Source organism: Haliotis cracherodii, unplaced genomic scaffold, assembly GCF_022045235.1.
Source record: "Haliotis cracherodii isolate W230 unplaced genomic scaffold, xgHalCrac1.p SCAF_2, whole genome shotgun sequence".
Taxonomy (NCBI): domain Eukaryota; kingdom Metazoa; phylum Mollusca; class Gastropoda; order Lepetellida; family Haliotidae; genus Haliotis; species Haliotis cracherodii.
This window is the reverse complement of record NW_027266275.1, coordinates 41202236-41218507: the sequence shown is the minus strand read 5'-3', so window position 1 is coordinate 41218507 and position 16272 is coordinate 41202236. Positions and strand designations below refer to the sequence as shown.

The window sequence follows — 16272 nt, the reverse complement described above, 5'->3', positions numbered from 1 at the left end:
TGGCCATGATGGTATATGCTTGGACTGTCAGCCAGCAATACAACCAGTGGTCATGTTGGTATATGCTTGGACTGTCAGCCACCTATACAATCAGAGGCCATGTTGGTATATGCTTGAACTGTCACCCAGCAATACAACCAGTGGCCATGATGGTATATGCTTGGTCTGTCACCCGGCTGTAACAATCAGTGGCCATTCCACCCCAACCCCTCACCAGACAGACAGACAGACGGACTGACAGCTCACACGCCCTCTAGAATATCTAACAGTCAGTCCGATATGCGATTCTCCAGTCCTCAACTGCATCCACAATTGCTATCAAGAAAGAGTGTGTTCGTTTTAAAGGGTAGATACGCGGTTGTTTTATACAACATATCCATGTTAGACTGACCACTTTCAACATACACGGATAGAAAAGATGTTAAATAGTGAAGTTCACATGAAGTGTATGTTGCCACCACCACATACATACATTGATTGTCGTCGGTATGCATTATTTACCTCGATGGCCTGTTCGATTGGATTAAAGGCTGGCACGGTTAACCATTAAATTGGGTGTCTCTTACGATGTGTACAAATATCAGCTTCAGAGATTTGCGGTATTTTGTGCCAACAAACACTACGTTATAATAGATGACGATGACCGAAACTAAGTATGGTTAAAAATGGTTCAGAATTTAAATTTTTTTTTTTTTTTATCTTTGTAGCACGCGACCAATCATGGGAAAGAAAACAACTGCATGTTCACGTCACAGATTACATACAGATTATCGTCGAGGGGCATGACACGACAGTGAAACAAGGTACATACTCATCAGAATTTAGAGATACCGAACTGTGGGTGTCAAATCTACCTCACAGACATATTGTCAGTGGGAATTTATAATCAGCAGCACCGGAATTCAACTAAGAATAAGGTTTTGTTTTGAAATTATGTCAATATGAAAATATTACTTATCTAGTTACAGGTATGTGCAATATCTCGTTCCATTTATTAATGATGTAGGTTCGACTTTTAACCGTGCATAGGTTACTATGACACAATGGCATATATGTAATATGATGTCATTACCTGGAACCCAGGTAAAATGATATGCTCTTGGCACATATAGTAACTTATAGTATTGTCCCAACACAGAGTAACTTTCTTCATCAGAGAGTTATAAATACCATAAAAAATACCATGGTCATGGAACCTGTGTCCTGCATGTGAGGATTGTCCCCGCAAAGTGAAACTGAAAGTGAGATGTTGTAACAGCTGCACCATCATACTGTGTTTTATTTATGTTTAAATTATTACAGCAGTACAGTAAAAGTTTCCAAGGATGGGCTCTTATCCTATTCAACTGTTGTAATGAAGACATGATTACAATATAGATATCGTACAAGGAAGGAATTCTCAACATCTTATCTTTATAAAGGCATAGAACACTATACTTATACTTTCAAAATGCTGAGACCTTTATAAGTGCAGAGTAGTTGTATGTCAAATAATTATTAATTAAAGAAATTATTCCTATTTGAGCTGGGATGGGTAACTCGGGTACTCAGGTCGGGTGGGTACTGAGTAGGACCCGGGTACCCACAGGATTACCAGGACCTGTGGTTAGTCATGTGATATATTGTTTAATGACAAAAATGATCTAGAACTCTATGGTTACACTACAAGTCACTGATATTCGCAATTCTTTTTTATATGAACGCATTCCTTCTGACTTTTTTATGTTTGAATAAAAATATAGCAACTTCAGTGAATGCATGATCGTTTTATGAGTGTATCTAAATACATTTTGCCAAGGCTACAGTTAAACTATTCCCAATTGGACATTTTGTACCCATCTCTTGAGAACTACAGCAAATACCAGAGTATGGTAGACCAATAGGGGGTTGGGTATCTGTGTAGTAAATTTGGACTCGTCCCAGCCCTAATTCCCATACTACAGTGTGAAATAGGTAGTTAACTTGTTAGGATATGTTGGCTTTGAAAAGCCTTATAGTTTGGTCAACTTAGACTCAGTGTGTCTTGTCTGATTTTAATAAAGAAATGAATGACTCATTGTCGTTGTTTATTATACATTAAAACACTGCAGGGAGAATAAACCATCAGGGTCGCCTCAAGGTTTTTTCTGCCTGCAGTGTTGTTTTGTAAGATAAACAACGACAACAAGGCATTCATTTCTTATTTGAGATATCAACATTATGTACAGCTTCTTTAAGAATGTTAAAAAAATGTACAAGCTTTAAAAATATTCACCCGTATTTAAATAATGATGACTCCCTGAATGGACTCCAGCCTTGTCAATGCAGGACAAATCTTTTTTATGAACAGGTCATTTAATTTGGTATTTCCTGCATATTCACACAATTTGTACATCAATTATCTGTATATTTTCTTCCAATGCCGATTGTCATATCGCTCCCACTTTTGGATGCGATCATTAGGCCATTGTTTATCTACGCTGCCCAGCTACATCTACGGGAAAGAACTCACTAGACACTTCCCTCTCAAAAATAACATCATCCAATTTACGACGTCATCAAATTCGAATCTACATAAATGACGTCTTAATAGAACAATGTTTTATTGTGAAATAAACCATGCTTCGTTCTTTATTGTTCTTTGCAATTTATTGCGTAGCCACCTTATATTGATTAAAAACATCTTTATGCAGTGACTGTGAATGGATGGGACTGCAGTTCGGATGTTGATGCCAGCTGCGAGGAGACTCCACCACCACAGACCTACTCTCATCACTGTTTGAACTCCAAATCAAGTTTCCTCTTGTTCTTGAGGATCTGAATGATGGCTACACTGTCTAGGACTGACTCGGATAGTGACTTTATGTGCAGCTGCTGCTATGAGCTGATGGTGGATCCGACGACGCTAGTGTGCGGCCACAACTTCTGCCGGGTGTGCCTGTCACGTTGGTTCCTCACATCCAACAAGAAAGAGTGCCCTACGTGTCGCCAGGAGTGGCAGGGACACCCCAAGATTAACACAGCACTCAGGTAGGACGATTAGAAGGGTTAGACCTGGCTCCAGCACCTTGAAATAACATGGTCCCCAGTATTCTATGTTTGTTGTAAGAGTCATCTAATGAGGATCTGGTGGTATGACTTCTTGCATGTCATCGTATCACGATGGCTTTGATTGTTGCTCATGCTTTCAGTCACTGGTTTGTCTGGTCCAGACTTATTGTTTACAGCCTTCCGTTATGTCATTGGAATATTGGAATTACTCACTCTTTCAGTGGTGTAAGAGTCATCTGAAATGATGGGTGTTATACTTAGGATTTGTCGTGTACAGATTTGATTTATTTACAGGCTGCTGTGAACAGTGTAAGAAATAACTGCCTGCCTGCCTGCCTGCCTGCCTTTTCAGTCTGGCTGCATGAAATTTTCCTCCACCTGCCCGACTGTCTGGCAGAGAATTTTAAGACTACTTATGTATTCAGTTTTATCATAACTCCTCGTAGATGCTCAAGTAATTGTTTGTATTATTTCAACTGAATAATGACGTGATTTGTCTCTTATTTTTCGCAAATTTTCAATGTTTATAATGTCGGAACATGGGCAGGTAAGTTTGAAGATGGGCAGGCAATATTTCGGGGTCACCTGCCTGACTGTCTTGTTGGGTTTTATAATTATTTCAAACACTGGGTGTGAAATAGCTAGAATATTGCTCACTGTGGAATAATACAGCCTCCATGCTCATGACCAACCATTCACTGATCAAGAATGTTTCATCTATGAGAAAAAAATGATCAGTTTTATGATTATGACAATCATCTGAATGTTTTCAGAAATATGATGAAGAAGATGTACAAAGACAGAATGATGGAAAGAGAAGAGGAAGTATTGAATTTAGAGAATGTAGGCAAGGTGCAGGAATTTGACCGGCGTCTTTCCGGCACAGGGAGCCACCTACAGAGAGTAAACCCGGGGGAGTTCTGTAAGGGGATCGTCATGACCCTAGGGGTTATTCTGGTGAGGGATATTCCAAGTACAGTAGTACTTAGTCCACAGTGACTTAGGTTGTAGACGTTTACCACTGAATTGACATCCATGACCATAATCAGAACAAAATTGGGATTGGAACTCACTATCAGCAGATCCTGGCATGGCTGAGGGATGTAATTCTGATCAACAAATTACCACTGGGCCCCTCAGAGTCTACATTGATCAGTTAGGTTGCTAAAATTAAGTTTGCTTATATTATCCCCTTTTGACTTTCAATATGGCTACCTTGAATTTTGTTTTATTTTTGTATGAATTAAATTCTGAATGCATAATAAAACAGTGGCAAAAGATATGGGCAACTTACACTTTGTATGTGTTTGTCTAGATAGCATACTTGGTTTGGTTTTGGAGGCACAGTGACGATGATCTCCTGATACACAAGCCTGTTGTGAGGTGGAAGCCAGACGACGTGGCAGCATGGCTGACACACATGGGCTGGGCAGAGGGCTATGCTGATGCCGTCCACCAGAAGGGCATTGGTAGGTGGGAGAGTTAGTGCCACTATCCACATGGGCTGTAGGTCTGTGTCCTGTTACACTAACCCATTCATTGCTATGCTTGCAGTCAGTGATAAGGCTGACATCTTATCTAGGTCCAAGAATATATGTATGACTGCCTTGAAATGACCTTCAATACCAAACTGAATTTAATAGTGAAGGAAGTATTTTCAGATCATTGTTTTGCTGCATTTTGATCTAATTCAAACAAAGAAACAATGATAGATGTCAGTGATAAGGTAATAGGCCTGTATCTTAGTAGCTGTACTTTTTAATTATCCATGATAACAAGTTGATTGGTTCAAAGTTCTGGTTGCAGAATTCATCAACTCACACACATTCAGTTTAAGCAGGGTTTAGGTATAGGTATAGGGTACAGGGAGTAGTTGGTACAGGGTACAGGGGATAGTTGGTATAGGGTACAGGGGATAGTTGGTATAGGGTACAGGGGATAGTTGGTATAGGGTACAGGGGGTAGTTGGTATAGGGTACAGGGGGTAGTTGGTATGGGGTACAGGGGGTAGTTGGTATAGGGTACAGGGGGTAGTTGGTATAGGGTACAGGGGGTAGTTGGTATAGGGTACAGGGGGTAGTTGGTATAGGGTACAGGGGATAGTTGGTATAGGGTACAGGGGGTAGTTGGTATAGGGTACAGGGGGTAGTTGGTATGGGGTACAGGGGGTAGTTGGTATTGGGTACAGGGGGTAGTTGGTATTGGGTACAGGGGGTAGTTGGTATAGGGTACAGGGGGTAGTTGGTATAGGGTACAGGGAGTAGTTGGTATAGGGTACAGGGGGTAGTTGGTATAGGGTACAGGGAGTTGCTGGTGTAGGGTACAGGGAGTTGCTGGTATAGGGTACAGGGAGTTGCTGGTATAGGGTACAGGGAGTTGTTGATACAGGGTACAGGGAGTTGCTGGTATAGGGTACAGGGAGTTGCTGGTATAGGGTACAGGCAGTTATTGGTACAGGGTACAGGGGGTAGTTGGTACAGGGTACAGGGGGTAGTTGGTATGATTGCTGATTTGGCTGATTAGAATGTATGATTTAGGGGCAAATCAAGTTAAACGCTTGCCACCAACAAAGCAACTTCACAATGATAGCTTGAAAGTTTTCATGACAGTATTGAGATGTTATGCAGATGTAGAGTTTGACAGGCGGCATCTTCCATGATATGCCAGTCATCCTTATGAGATGTTATTTTTTTTCACTTAAGCTTAGTTTTTTTTGTGATGGTTATGAATGCTGTTAGTTACAAGCTTATTGCAGCAGTCATCTTCTGATGTGAACTTCTGTGTGTGTAAATGATATCATCTCTTCCCACAGATGGTGCAGTGCTGCTCTCCCTGGACGAGGAGAATATTGGTGAGGTCCTGAATGTGACGAATCACCTCCATGAGAGGGCACTGGTCATTGCTATAGAGGATGTACGCCTGAAAGGGGTCAAGATGCCTTCGACACTCTGGGAATATAAGGTATGGAGGAGAGACTACAAATTTAGACATTCTGGCTGAGTAGACAGCAGGTTGGCACATTATGTCGTGTACCAGCAGTTGCTGATGAAGTGCACTACTTCTACTCGGAGGCCCAAGTGGGTATTCTGGTTTGGAATAGGTTCCCAGAGCTCATGCTTGTGATCAGGGAGTCAGTCTCTGTGACTTGACTAGTCATCATAGCCCTATGGTATGGTATTGTTGTTTATAGTCACTGATCTGCTGGAACAGACATGATTATCTGCAGGCCACTGTGTCAGGACAATTGTGACTGATGGGTTACACTAAGTTCACTCACTCCCCTGTCAAGCCTTCCCACAAGTAAGATCGACATATCCCTAGTATATCTGCACATGCAAAGTTTCCAGTGCACACGGAACTGGAAAAATGCAGAATACATGCACCAATGCCAGAGAATAAAGAATATTTATGAAGCTTGCAGAAGTCATGTTGACATTGTGACTGTTACCAGGCGCTGTACCCTGGTCGCTGTCTGTTCCTGCTGTATGGCATGAAGGACTTCCCTCGTACAACACTGCTGTATCTGTTCCTGTTCTACCATGAGGAAATCTTCCTGCCCTTCCTCCATCTCACAACACCAGCACAGGACGAAGACATCCCCTTCCGGTGGTCTCAGGTACGTCTTGCTCCCATACCAGATGAGGGCAAGCCTTTTTGCTGTTCTTGATGGTAAGGCTTTTAGGTGTTTTTCATCATTCCTGGAAATGTGTTCCAGTCTTTCCTGTAAGTAATGAGAAGGTCATCTGATTTCAGATTCCTTCCCCAACTAAGCAGCAGTGGGTGGTATTTCTGAGTAATGCAGTTCTCCTCCCCTACTGGCTAATTGCCAAGCTGACGTGGGCCCTGTTCAGTGGGCAGTTCTGGACCTCTTTTTTTGTCCTCTTCAGCTGTGCCTTCCTCTCCATGCAAGAGGCTTCCTTACTTAAACAGTGGATCCTGCTGCGGCAGTTCGGGTGAGTTGCTCACTGGGAGAGGCTTCCTTACTTATTCATTGGATCCTGCTCCGGCAGTTCGGGTAAGTTGCTCAATGGTAGAGGCTTCCTTACTTATTCATTGGATCCTGCTCCGGCAGTTCGGGTAAGTTGCTCAATGGTAGAGGCTTCCTTACTTATTCATTAGATCCTGCTCCGGCAGTTCGGGTAAGTTGCTCAATGGTACAGGCTTCCTTACTTATTCATTAGATCCTGCTCCGGCAGTTCGGGTAAGTTGCTCAATGGTAGAGGCTTTCTTACTTATTCATTGGATCCTGCTCCGGCAGTTTGGGTAAGTTGCTCAATGGTAGAGGCTTTCTTACTTATTCATTGGATCCTGCTCCGGCAGTTTGGGTAAGTTGCTCAATGGTAGAGGCTTTCTTACTTATTCGTTGGATCCTGCTCTGGCAGTTTGGGTAAGTTGCTCAATGGTAGAGGCTTCCTTACTTATTCATTGGATCCTGCTCCGGCAGTTCGGGTAAGTTGCTCAAGAGTAGAAGCTTCCTTACTTATTCATTGGATCCTGCTCCGGAAGTTCGGGTAAGTTGCTCAATGGTAGAGGCTTCCTTACTTATTCATTGGATCCTGCTCGGACAGTTCGGGTAAGTTGCTCAATGGTAGAGGCTTTCTTACTTATTCATTGGATCCTGCTCTGGCAGTTTGGGTAAGTTGCTCAATGGTAGAGGCTTCCTTACTTATTCATTGGATCCTGCTCCGGAAGTTCGGGTAAGTTGCTCAAGAGTAGAAGCTTCCTTACTTATTCATTGGATCCTGCTCCGGAAGTTCGGGTAAGTTGCTCAATGGTACAGGCTTCCTTACTTATTCATTGGATCCTGCTCGGACAGTTCGGGTAAGTTGCTCAATGGTAGAGGCTTCCTTACTTATTCATTGGATCCTGCTCTGGTAGTTCGGTGAGTTGCTCAATGGTAGAGGCTTCCTTACTTATTTATTGGATCCTGCTCCGGCAGTTAGGGTAAGTTGCTCAATGGTAGAGGCTTCCTTACTTATTCATTGGATCCTGCTCCGGCAGTTCTGGTAAGTTGCTCAATGGTAGAGGCTTCCTTACTTATTCATTGGATCCTGCTCCGGCAGTTCGGTGAGTTGCTCAATGGTAGAGGCTTCCTTACTTATTCATTGGATCCTGCTCCGGTAGAAAGAGTTGAAAGAGTTACTGCCTGGATGGGTGAGTTGCTGGGTAGGTGAAAGAGTTACTGCCTGGTTGGGTGAGTTCCTTGGTTGGTGAAAGAGTTACTGTCTGGTGGGTGAGTTGCTGGGTTGGTGAAAGAGTTAGTCTGGATGGGTGAGTTCCTGGTTGGGCGAAAGAGTTACTGTCTGGGTGGGTGAGTTGCTGGGTGGTTGAAAGAGTTACTGTCTGGATGGGTGAGTTGCTTGGTTGGTGAAAGAGTTACTGTCTGGATGGGTGAGTTTCTGGGTTGGTGAAAGAGTTACAGTCTGGATGGGTGAGTTGCTGAGTGGGCGAAAGACTCACTGTCTGGATGGGTGAGTTGCCGGGTTGGTAAAAAGAGTTACAATCTGGATGGGTGAGTTGATGGGTTGGTGAAAGAGTTACTGTCTGGATAGGTGAATTGCTTGGTTGGTGAAAGGGTTACTGTCTGGATGGGTGAGTTGCTGAGTGGGTGAAAGACTGACTGTCTTGATGGGTGAGTTGATGGGTTGGTGAAAGAGTTACTGTCTGGATGGGTGAATTGCTGGGTTGGTGAAAGGGTTACTGTGTGGATGGGTGAGTTGCTGGGTTGGTGAAAGAGTTACTGTGTGGATGGGTGAGTTGCTGGGTAGGTGAAAGAGTTACTGTGTGGATGGGTGAGTTTCTGGGTAGGTGAAAGAGTTACTGTGGGGATGGGTGAGTTACAGGGTGAGTGAAAGAGTAGCTGTACAGGTGTCTTGATGAGTGTGTTGATGGACATGTTGAACTTTGTCACTATGGTTACATTGTGTTACTTGGTGGACGTATAGGGCTTTCTTACTATGGCTACGTTGTGGGGCATGCTGGACATGTTGGACTTTTCACTATGACTACATTGTGGGACTTGGTGGACATGTTAGTCTTGGTCACTATGGTTACATTGTGTTACTTGGTGGACATTTAGGGCTTTCTTACTATGGCTACGTTGTGGGGCATGCTGGACATGTTGGACTTTTCACTATGACTACATTGTGGGACTTGGTGGACATGTTAGTCTTGGTCACTATGGTTACATTGTGTTACTTGGTGGACGTATAGGGCTTTCTTACTATGGCTACGTTGTGGGGCATGCTGGACATGTTGGACTTTTCACTATGACTACATTGTGGGACTTGGTGGACATGTTAGTCTCGGTCACTATGGCCTTGTTTAAGCACATTTTGGACATAGAATCGAAAGAAAAAGGAAGAAATGCATTGTATGAAATGGGCATAATGTGCGATAGGATAAGGATATAAATATACAATTCAAAGTAAAATATATAATTATGTTGCCTTTTCCAGCTCCACATTGAAGAACGTAAAGGACTTTGGCAAGACGCTATTGACTGTGTTTCTAACATCAATTGTATGGCCCATTATTCCCAGGCTGGTGTGTGACTTCTTCTTCTACGCGTCACTCTACTTCACCCCATTACAGCAGGCTAAACACTTCTACATGTCCTGGAGGAACAACCAACGCTTCTTGTAACACAGCAGTATTTCCCACAGTGTTCAGTTACATCACCAACTAGGACAGATATCTGAGGGAGTTAACAGGTCATTTACAGGGATAGTTTTCTTGGTTCATACTTGACCTGATTGACGACCACAGTATTTATCAGCCCAGAAAAAACCCAAACCCAAACCCATGTGAACTCTTGTTGATTCACTTGTTAATATGTATGTTTCTCAAGGTGGTTATTGGATAAATCCATGTATCCAGTGTTAGGTGTATGAGCCATCCTGGGGTTCAATGATTGAGCTGTGGTGTCGGGATGTACAGGGTTTGTCAAGAAAGGACATCCCACAATAAACAATAAATGTTGAAACTGCAGGTGTTGTTTTCAGTCAAACATTTGTCAATAAAGTCTTTACCTTAAGTAAGGCGGACCTGGGGAGTCAGGGTTCATTCTGTTCGACTACCCCCACCCCTTTTGAAATACTGTCCAGATAGTTTGATAGTCTTAGTGTGTCGGCGCTACAAGGACAGTAGAACGGCAAGTGTCAAGGTGCTACATGATTTAGTTACTGTTGAAGAAAGGTTTGAGTCTTTCACCACTTACAGCAATAGTACAGGCATATCGTGGCGGGGACCACCAATAGCTGGTTTCATACATTGTATTCCAACTTAGGATTCAGGGTGTATGGGGCCAACTTTTTAACCTCTAGGCTACTGAACCATTCCAAGAAACATGTATATATCACTTCTTGTAAGAAGTCTGTACAAAATGTTTTGTGTGTGAGTGTAGTGTTTTAAAATGAAGATGTTTTTAAATACCAGACTGTATGTCCATTGTACAGTGTTGTCATCTGTGGGAAGTCTGCTGCTGACAGACACATGGTCAGGGTATCCACTCACTGACTTCATATACAGGAGAGCTAGATTCATTAACATGTTGCCCTTGCTTCATTTGACATGTGTTGTGGGTGAGTTCTCCCAGAATGCACTTACTCATGTTCAGGACAGGTCTCTGTTTTTTCACATTACTCAGGCTAACCTTTCCTGATTTGGCAAAAGTAACAAAATAATAATAATCATTGCGATTTGATTCAAAATGTGTTTACAGAACGGTTGTTTCACTTTTTGCTAATATTTATTTTCAAGAGGTGTTTTTAAGGACCTTAACCTTCAATAAATGTTATAAAAGTAATGTAATATATGTGTGTACTGTGTCAAATGTTATGTGTATTCAGTGTCAAATGTTATATATGTGTTTGTATAGTGTTGACTGTTATATGTGTGTGTACAGTGATGGATGTTATATCTGTGTATTAAAGTTTTTTCCATGTTGCATGCTTTATCCATGGACTTTTTTGTATCTGCCAATTCATCAAGTTTGTTGTATATATTTGTGTCAAATGTTGAAATAAAGGGTCAATAAAACAGCCCATTACACTGATTTGAAAATGTAGTCATTTCCATTTTTGTCAAATTATGAAAGATATGTAATTGTGATGATGTTTTGTTACCATCCCATTTGATAATTGAGATCCCCTGTAGAACTGTTTCCTCACTTTGTAGGTGGGCATAAGTGCCTGTTGTGTATAGAGATCCCTGTAGAACTGTTTCCTCTTTTTGTAGGTGGGCATAAGTGCTGGTTGTGAATAGAGGCCCCAGTAGAAATGTTTCCTCTTTTTGTAGCTGGGCATCAATGCCTGTCCTAGAAAGAAACTCCTGTAGAACTGTTTCCTCACTTTGTAGTTGGGAATCAATGCCTGTCATCTATGGAGACCACGGGTAGAACTGTTTCCTCACTTTGTAGGTGGACATCAGTACCTGTTGTGTATAGAGATCCCTGTAGAACTGTTTCCTCACTTTGTAGGTAGGCATCAGTGCCTGTTGTGTATAGAGATCCCTGTAGAACTGTTTCCTCACTTTGTAGGTAGGCATCAGTGCCTGTTGTGTATAGAGATCCCTGTAGAACTGTTTCCTCACTTTGTAGGTAGGCATCAGTGCCTGTTGTGTATAGAGATCCCTGTAGAACTGTTTCCTCACTTTGTAGGTAGGCATCAGTGCCTGTTGTGTATAGAGATCCCTGTAGAACTGTTTCCTCACTTTGTAGGTAGGCATCAGTGCCTGTTGTGTATAGAGATCCCTGTAGAACTGTTTCCTCACTTTGTAGGTAGGCATCAGTGCCTGTTGTGTATAGAGATCCCCTGTAGAACCGTTTCCTCACTTTGTAGGTAGGCATCAGTGCCTGTTGTGTATAGAGATCCCCTGTAGAACTGTTTCCTCACTTTGTAGCTGGGCATCAATGCCTGTCCTAGAAAGAAACTCCTGTAGAACTGTTTCCTCACTTTGTAGTTGGGAATCAATGCCTGTCGTGTATGGAGACCACGGGTAGAACTGTTTCCTCACTTTGTAGCTGGGCATCAATGCCTGTTGTGTATGGAGACCCCTGTAGTATTAGTTTTAATTTTATTTATTTTTTTAATCAAGAATATGTCAAAATATGTTTCGAAGCTTGGTCGCCTGTTTGAAACTCATGCCGTAATGCTTGATTAAGCTGCCTTCTGATTGGCTATTGTCAACCTCTTGTCCGTCATTCCATTGGTCTTTCAAAGTTTGCGAAAGGTCTGTCTAATATGACCCGTAATGGGATGTCCTCAGATCTTTGTTTAGCGGTAGCGAGAACTAAGATCTGATTTTTATTAAATTGTATATTTCTTCACTTTATTACTGGCAGTCAGGTAACAGTTGAAAGTTCCTAAATTGGTGCAATTATAGGACACATCCAATCATTTCAAATAGGATCCGAATTAAGACTTGAAATACATAGATAGATGTATGAAATATAAGGTGTGTGTCAACTTGCCAATACATTCACTTGCCCGTTTACATATTCAGTGCACTCCCTGTGTAAGTATCCTCTAAAATAGATTTATCAGAAAACGTCATCGACAGATGACATCTTATCACTCTGTTATAGATATGTTGCATCTCCAAGATAAAGGCTCCATTACGTCCTTATATTGCAGCACATGACACAACTAGTTTTCTAGATATTTTCTATGTGGAACAGCATGTACACACACAAATGTGACACAAACATTGTTGGGATACATGAGTGAAAGAGGGTTCATGATAATGTAAAACTCTATTTCAGAATTAAAGAATTAATAACAAAATATTACTTAATTTCTGAAAATACCTTTAAAATGTCCAAAATTGAGTATTTCCAAGTAAAAGAATGGTCTCACACCTTTGAATATTCAACATGTAAGAATAGATTGCCATGGTAGAAGACTCCATCTTGTCAGCCCTTGCTAGTTGTATGTTGCACAAAGACATTTCCAAATCTCCCAGGGGGCTCGGGGGGGTCCAGTCGTCTATGGCGCTGTGATTCGCTGTGCAGAGTTGCGTCCCTTGGGCACGCCAGAAACCTATGATTGTGGGTTCGAATCACAGTTCGCCCCAATTGTTTCTAGGTTTGTCAGCACCACACCCGTGCTCATGGGTTTCACCGAAGTGGTAAACGTCTGAGATCAGCATCACTTCGGGCTTTCCTCGCACATTAAGCTGACATGCCCCGATATAACTGGTATACTGTTAAAAGCGGCGTTTAACCCAACTCACTCACTCACTCACTCAGATCTCCCAAGCAATGTGCTCAATGTGAGAGGTGTAGCCTATGATATGACTTTGGGTATATCACTGACTCGGTGATGTTCTTCATAACTGTTAATTTAGCAGTCTTGCATTGTGTATCATATCTTCTTGTTCCATCACTAACTGTTTTTCAATGGAAGGTGGAGCATATGTAGATAAGCTTTGAATTTAGTTACGTCCAAGTTGCACTTTGTCTCTGTAGATAGCAAAAGACAACAGTTTCTTTACCAATACTGGACATATGTTGTGTTTATCTGATAGAAAAAAATTGAAAACATCACAGATCCATCAATGGAAATTTGTTATCTGTGGATGTGATAACGTTTATATTCTAGATTGGAATCTGATTGTGTGAGTATAATGTTTCTCCTATTTATATATGTAGAAATTCCATTGCTATTGATTATGGCATTGTCTTTTATTGGAATTGTTTGTCATTTATGCTTGATAAATGGTTATCTCTTCTCTTATCTTCTTGGCAGATCAATGAGATGAAAGGAATAGTTTGTTGATATGATGTGGATGCTTTGCTTCATAATACTATACTGGTGAAAGGCTTTGTTTCACCATGTTTGATTGTGGACAACACAATCTTTCCTCTCTGTCGACACAGATTTAGTGGCACATCCAGGGGTGGTTCATGGGATTACAGATGAATTCAGAGGACGTAATATATCCCTCTTTCAAATGTTCTTAATTCCTCTTCATATTGTCTGTAGAAAAGGGTACAAAATCCTTGACAAGATCACTGGTCAACTAACTGATTTCAGAAATGAACCTGAACTTTTAGCTCACCTGACAGTGAACGTGAAGTGAGCTCGTGGTAACTCGTTTGTGGCCACCTCAAGTTAAGTGATGATATTTGCTAGTGAACAATCCCAATTAGCACCCTTCCGATTCATCAATGTACACAGGACATATTTATTCGTGTATAATACGCACTCCTGTGTTATATGCACCCTTAATTACGGGCAATTAAATTCTGGAAAAAAATATATCTGTCGTGAAAATACGCATCGACCTTTCTTTTGTATCATTTCAGGCTGTCGGCTTAAACCACAAATTTTACGATCTCTCAACTCTTTCACCAAAAATATATTCTAATAAGAGCCCCCTATTTCTAATTTTGAGAGCGCCCTTGGCGCTTATTTCGTCGAATACGGTACTTGGATGTTTGTCTTGTCTATGTCAGATATATGTTTGTGTTCAAGCGATAAACGTTGTCTCTTTCATTGATGTTCAGAATGCTAAGATCTGGGTGATATGGTTTTCATAGTGCTAAGTTCTCATTGTGATATGGTTTTCATAGTGCTAAGATCTCTTTGTGGAAGTAGAACAGCAGTTATGCATTGTATAAAACCAAAGAAAATATTGCCAGGTCGAATGTTAGGATCATTGAAGACAATGAATGTTGAGGCAAGATCCAAGGTCATGTATTATGTGCATATTACATGTTTTGTGCAGTAAAGGTGACTTCCTGTATCTAATAGTGCTTTGTGTTGTAGCTTCTTGATGTTCTGCATCTAGTTGTGTAATGTACATGAGAGCTGTGTCTGCATGTATTATGTGGATTCTACATCTTCATGTTGATGCTATTATGTGGTGATATCACAACAATAAACACTATGTGGTATATATTTTGATAATGATGGGTTATGAAATTATCATCCAATTTTCAAATAAATATGTTGATAATGAGGATTGCGTTGTAGTTAATTGTTTGTGGTTCTTGAAGTTACTTTGCATTGAGTGAAATGCCCAGCTTGACAGATAACCGCAGCTTCCTCCCTCGTTCCCACCCTATAACACAGGCCAATGAGTGAGGAGGTTTTGTTTGTTTGTTGTTTAATGCCGCACTTAGCAATATTCCAGCTTTATGATGGTGGTCTGGACCAGATAATCCATTGATTGACATCATGAACATCGATCTACGCAGTTGGGACACAATGACATGCATCAACGAGTGGCATGTTGCATTCAGGAGATTGGCTGTATGGTGGAGGGTGTGTTATGGTGTGGGGAGGAATTTGTGGGCAGGAGAGAACACCCATGGTCATCGTTAATGGAAATTTGGCAGCTCAGCGTTACATAGAAGACATTCTTTGTCCGATTGTCCTACCATTTCTACAACAGCTGCCACGTGGTATCCTTTATCAGCATGACAACGTCAGACCCCATACAGCCCGAAAGGTACAGAACTTCCTTGCAGCAAACAAATACAACGTGTTGCCGTGGCCTGCACGCTCCCAAGACATGTCCCCCACAGAACACCTCTGGGACGTCATGGATGGTGGTGTTTAACAGCAACCACGTCCTCCAGCCAACCGGCACAAACTGATCCAGGCACTCCCAAGAAGAACGTGACATATCCCATGTCATTCTTCCAGTTATGATCTGCTCCTTTGGTCCAATAATGTCTTCAGTTGTGGAGCACACACGCCACCTGCAGGACCTGGAATTTGACGATTTGTTTCTTGTTTGATGCAAGTCACAAACATTCCACCTCTATCACAGTAGTCTGTAAATAATAGCAACCCATGCTTGTCGTAAAAGGTGACTATGCTTCTTGTAAGAGGCGGGTAGTCAGGCTTGCTGACTTGGTCGATGCATGTCATCGTATCCCTATTGAGTCGATTGATGCTCATGATGTCAATCACTAGATTGGCTGGCCCAGATGCGATTATTTACAGACTGCCGTCATATAGCTCGAATATTGCAGAGTGCAGTGTTAAACAAACAAACTCTTGACAAGCATGGGATAGTGGGGACATATTGTAACATGGCATCCCCACAGACCACAGGAATATGACAGGTTGTCTCAAGTGACCAAATAGCTTTGACAAACACTAAAACACACATGAAGAAATGTTTCCATGTTCAACCTGCTAGGGCTGAATGCTTTGTGACTCACCTTAAATTTACACAGATCTGTATCCTCATTGCAAGCATAGGTGAAATATTAATAATTCCATTGGG

At 41.7% G+C, this 16272-nt stretch overlaps 1 protein-coding gene across 1 annotated transcript; it reads left to right on the top strand.

Moving 5' to 3' along the window:
- Positions 1-538: 538 nt before the first annotated feature.
- Positions 539-14943, top strand: LOC139468109 (bifunctional apoptosis regulator-like). The gene is made up of 9 exons (XM_071249843.1): positions 539-599; positions 708-803; positions 2673-3009; positions 3804-3987; positions 4346-4499; positions 5843-5991; positions 6482-6646; positions 6784-6983; positions 9489-14943. The coding sequence occupies exons 3-9, from the start codon at positions 2801-2803 to the stop codon at positions 9673-9675; spliced, it is 1248 nt and encodes a 415-aa protein (XP_071105944.1). The 5' UTR covers positions 539-599; positions 708-803; positions 2673-2800; the 3' UTR covers positions 9676-14943.
- The last annotated feature ends 1329 nt before the right edge of the window (positions 14944-16272 follow it).

What these genes read in the sequence shown, in the direction of transcription:
- LOC139468109 (XM_071249843.1), top strand. Translation starts at nt 2,801, where the DNA reads ATGATGGCTACACTGTCTAGGACTGACTCGGATAGTGACTTTATGTGC. An exon ending in AAGATTAACACAGCACTCAG is followed by an intron (nt 3,010 to 3,803) that starts GTAGGACGATTA and finishes GAATGTTTTCAG; the next exon opens with AAATATGATGAAGAAGATGT. An exon ending in CGTCCACCAGAAGGGCATTG is followed by an intron (nt 4,500 to 5,842) that starts GTAGGTGGGAGA and finishes CTCTTCCCACAG; the next exon opens with ATGGTGCAGTGCTGCTCTCC.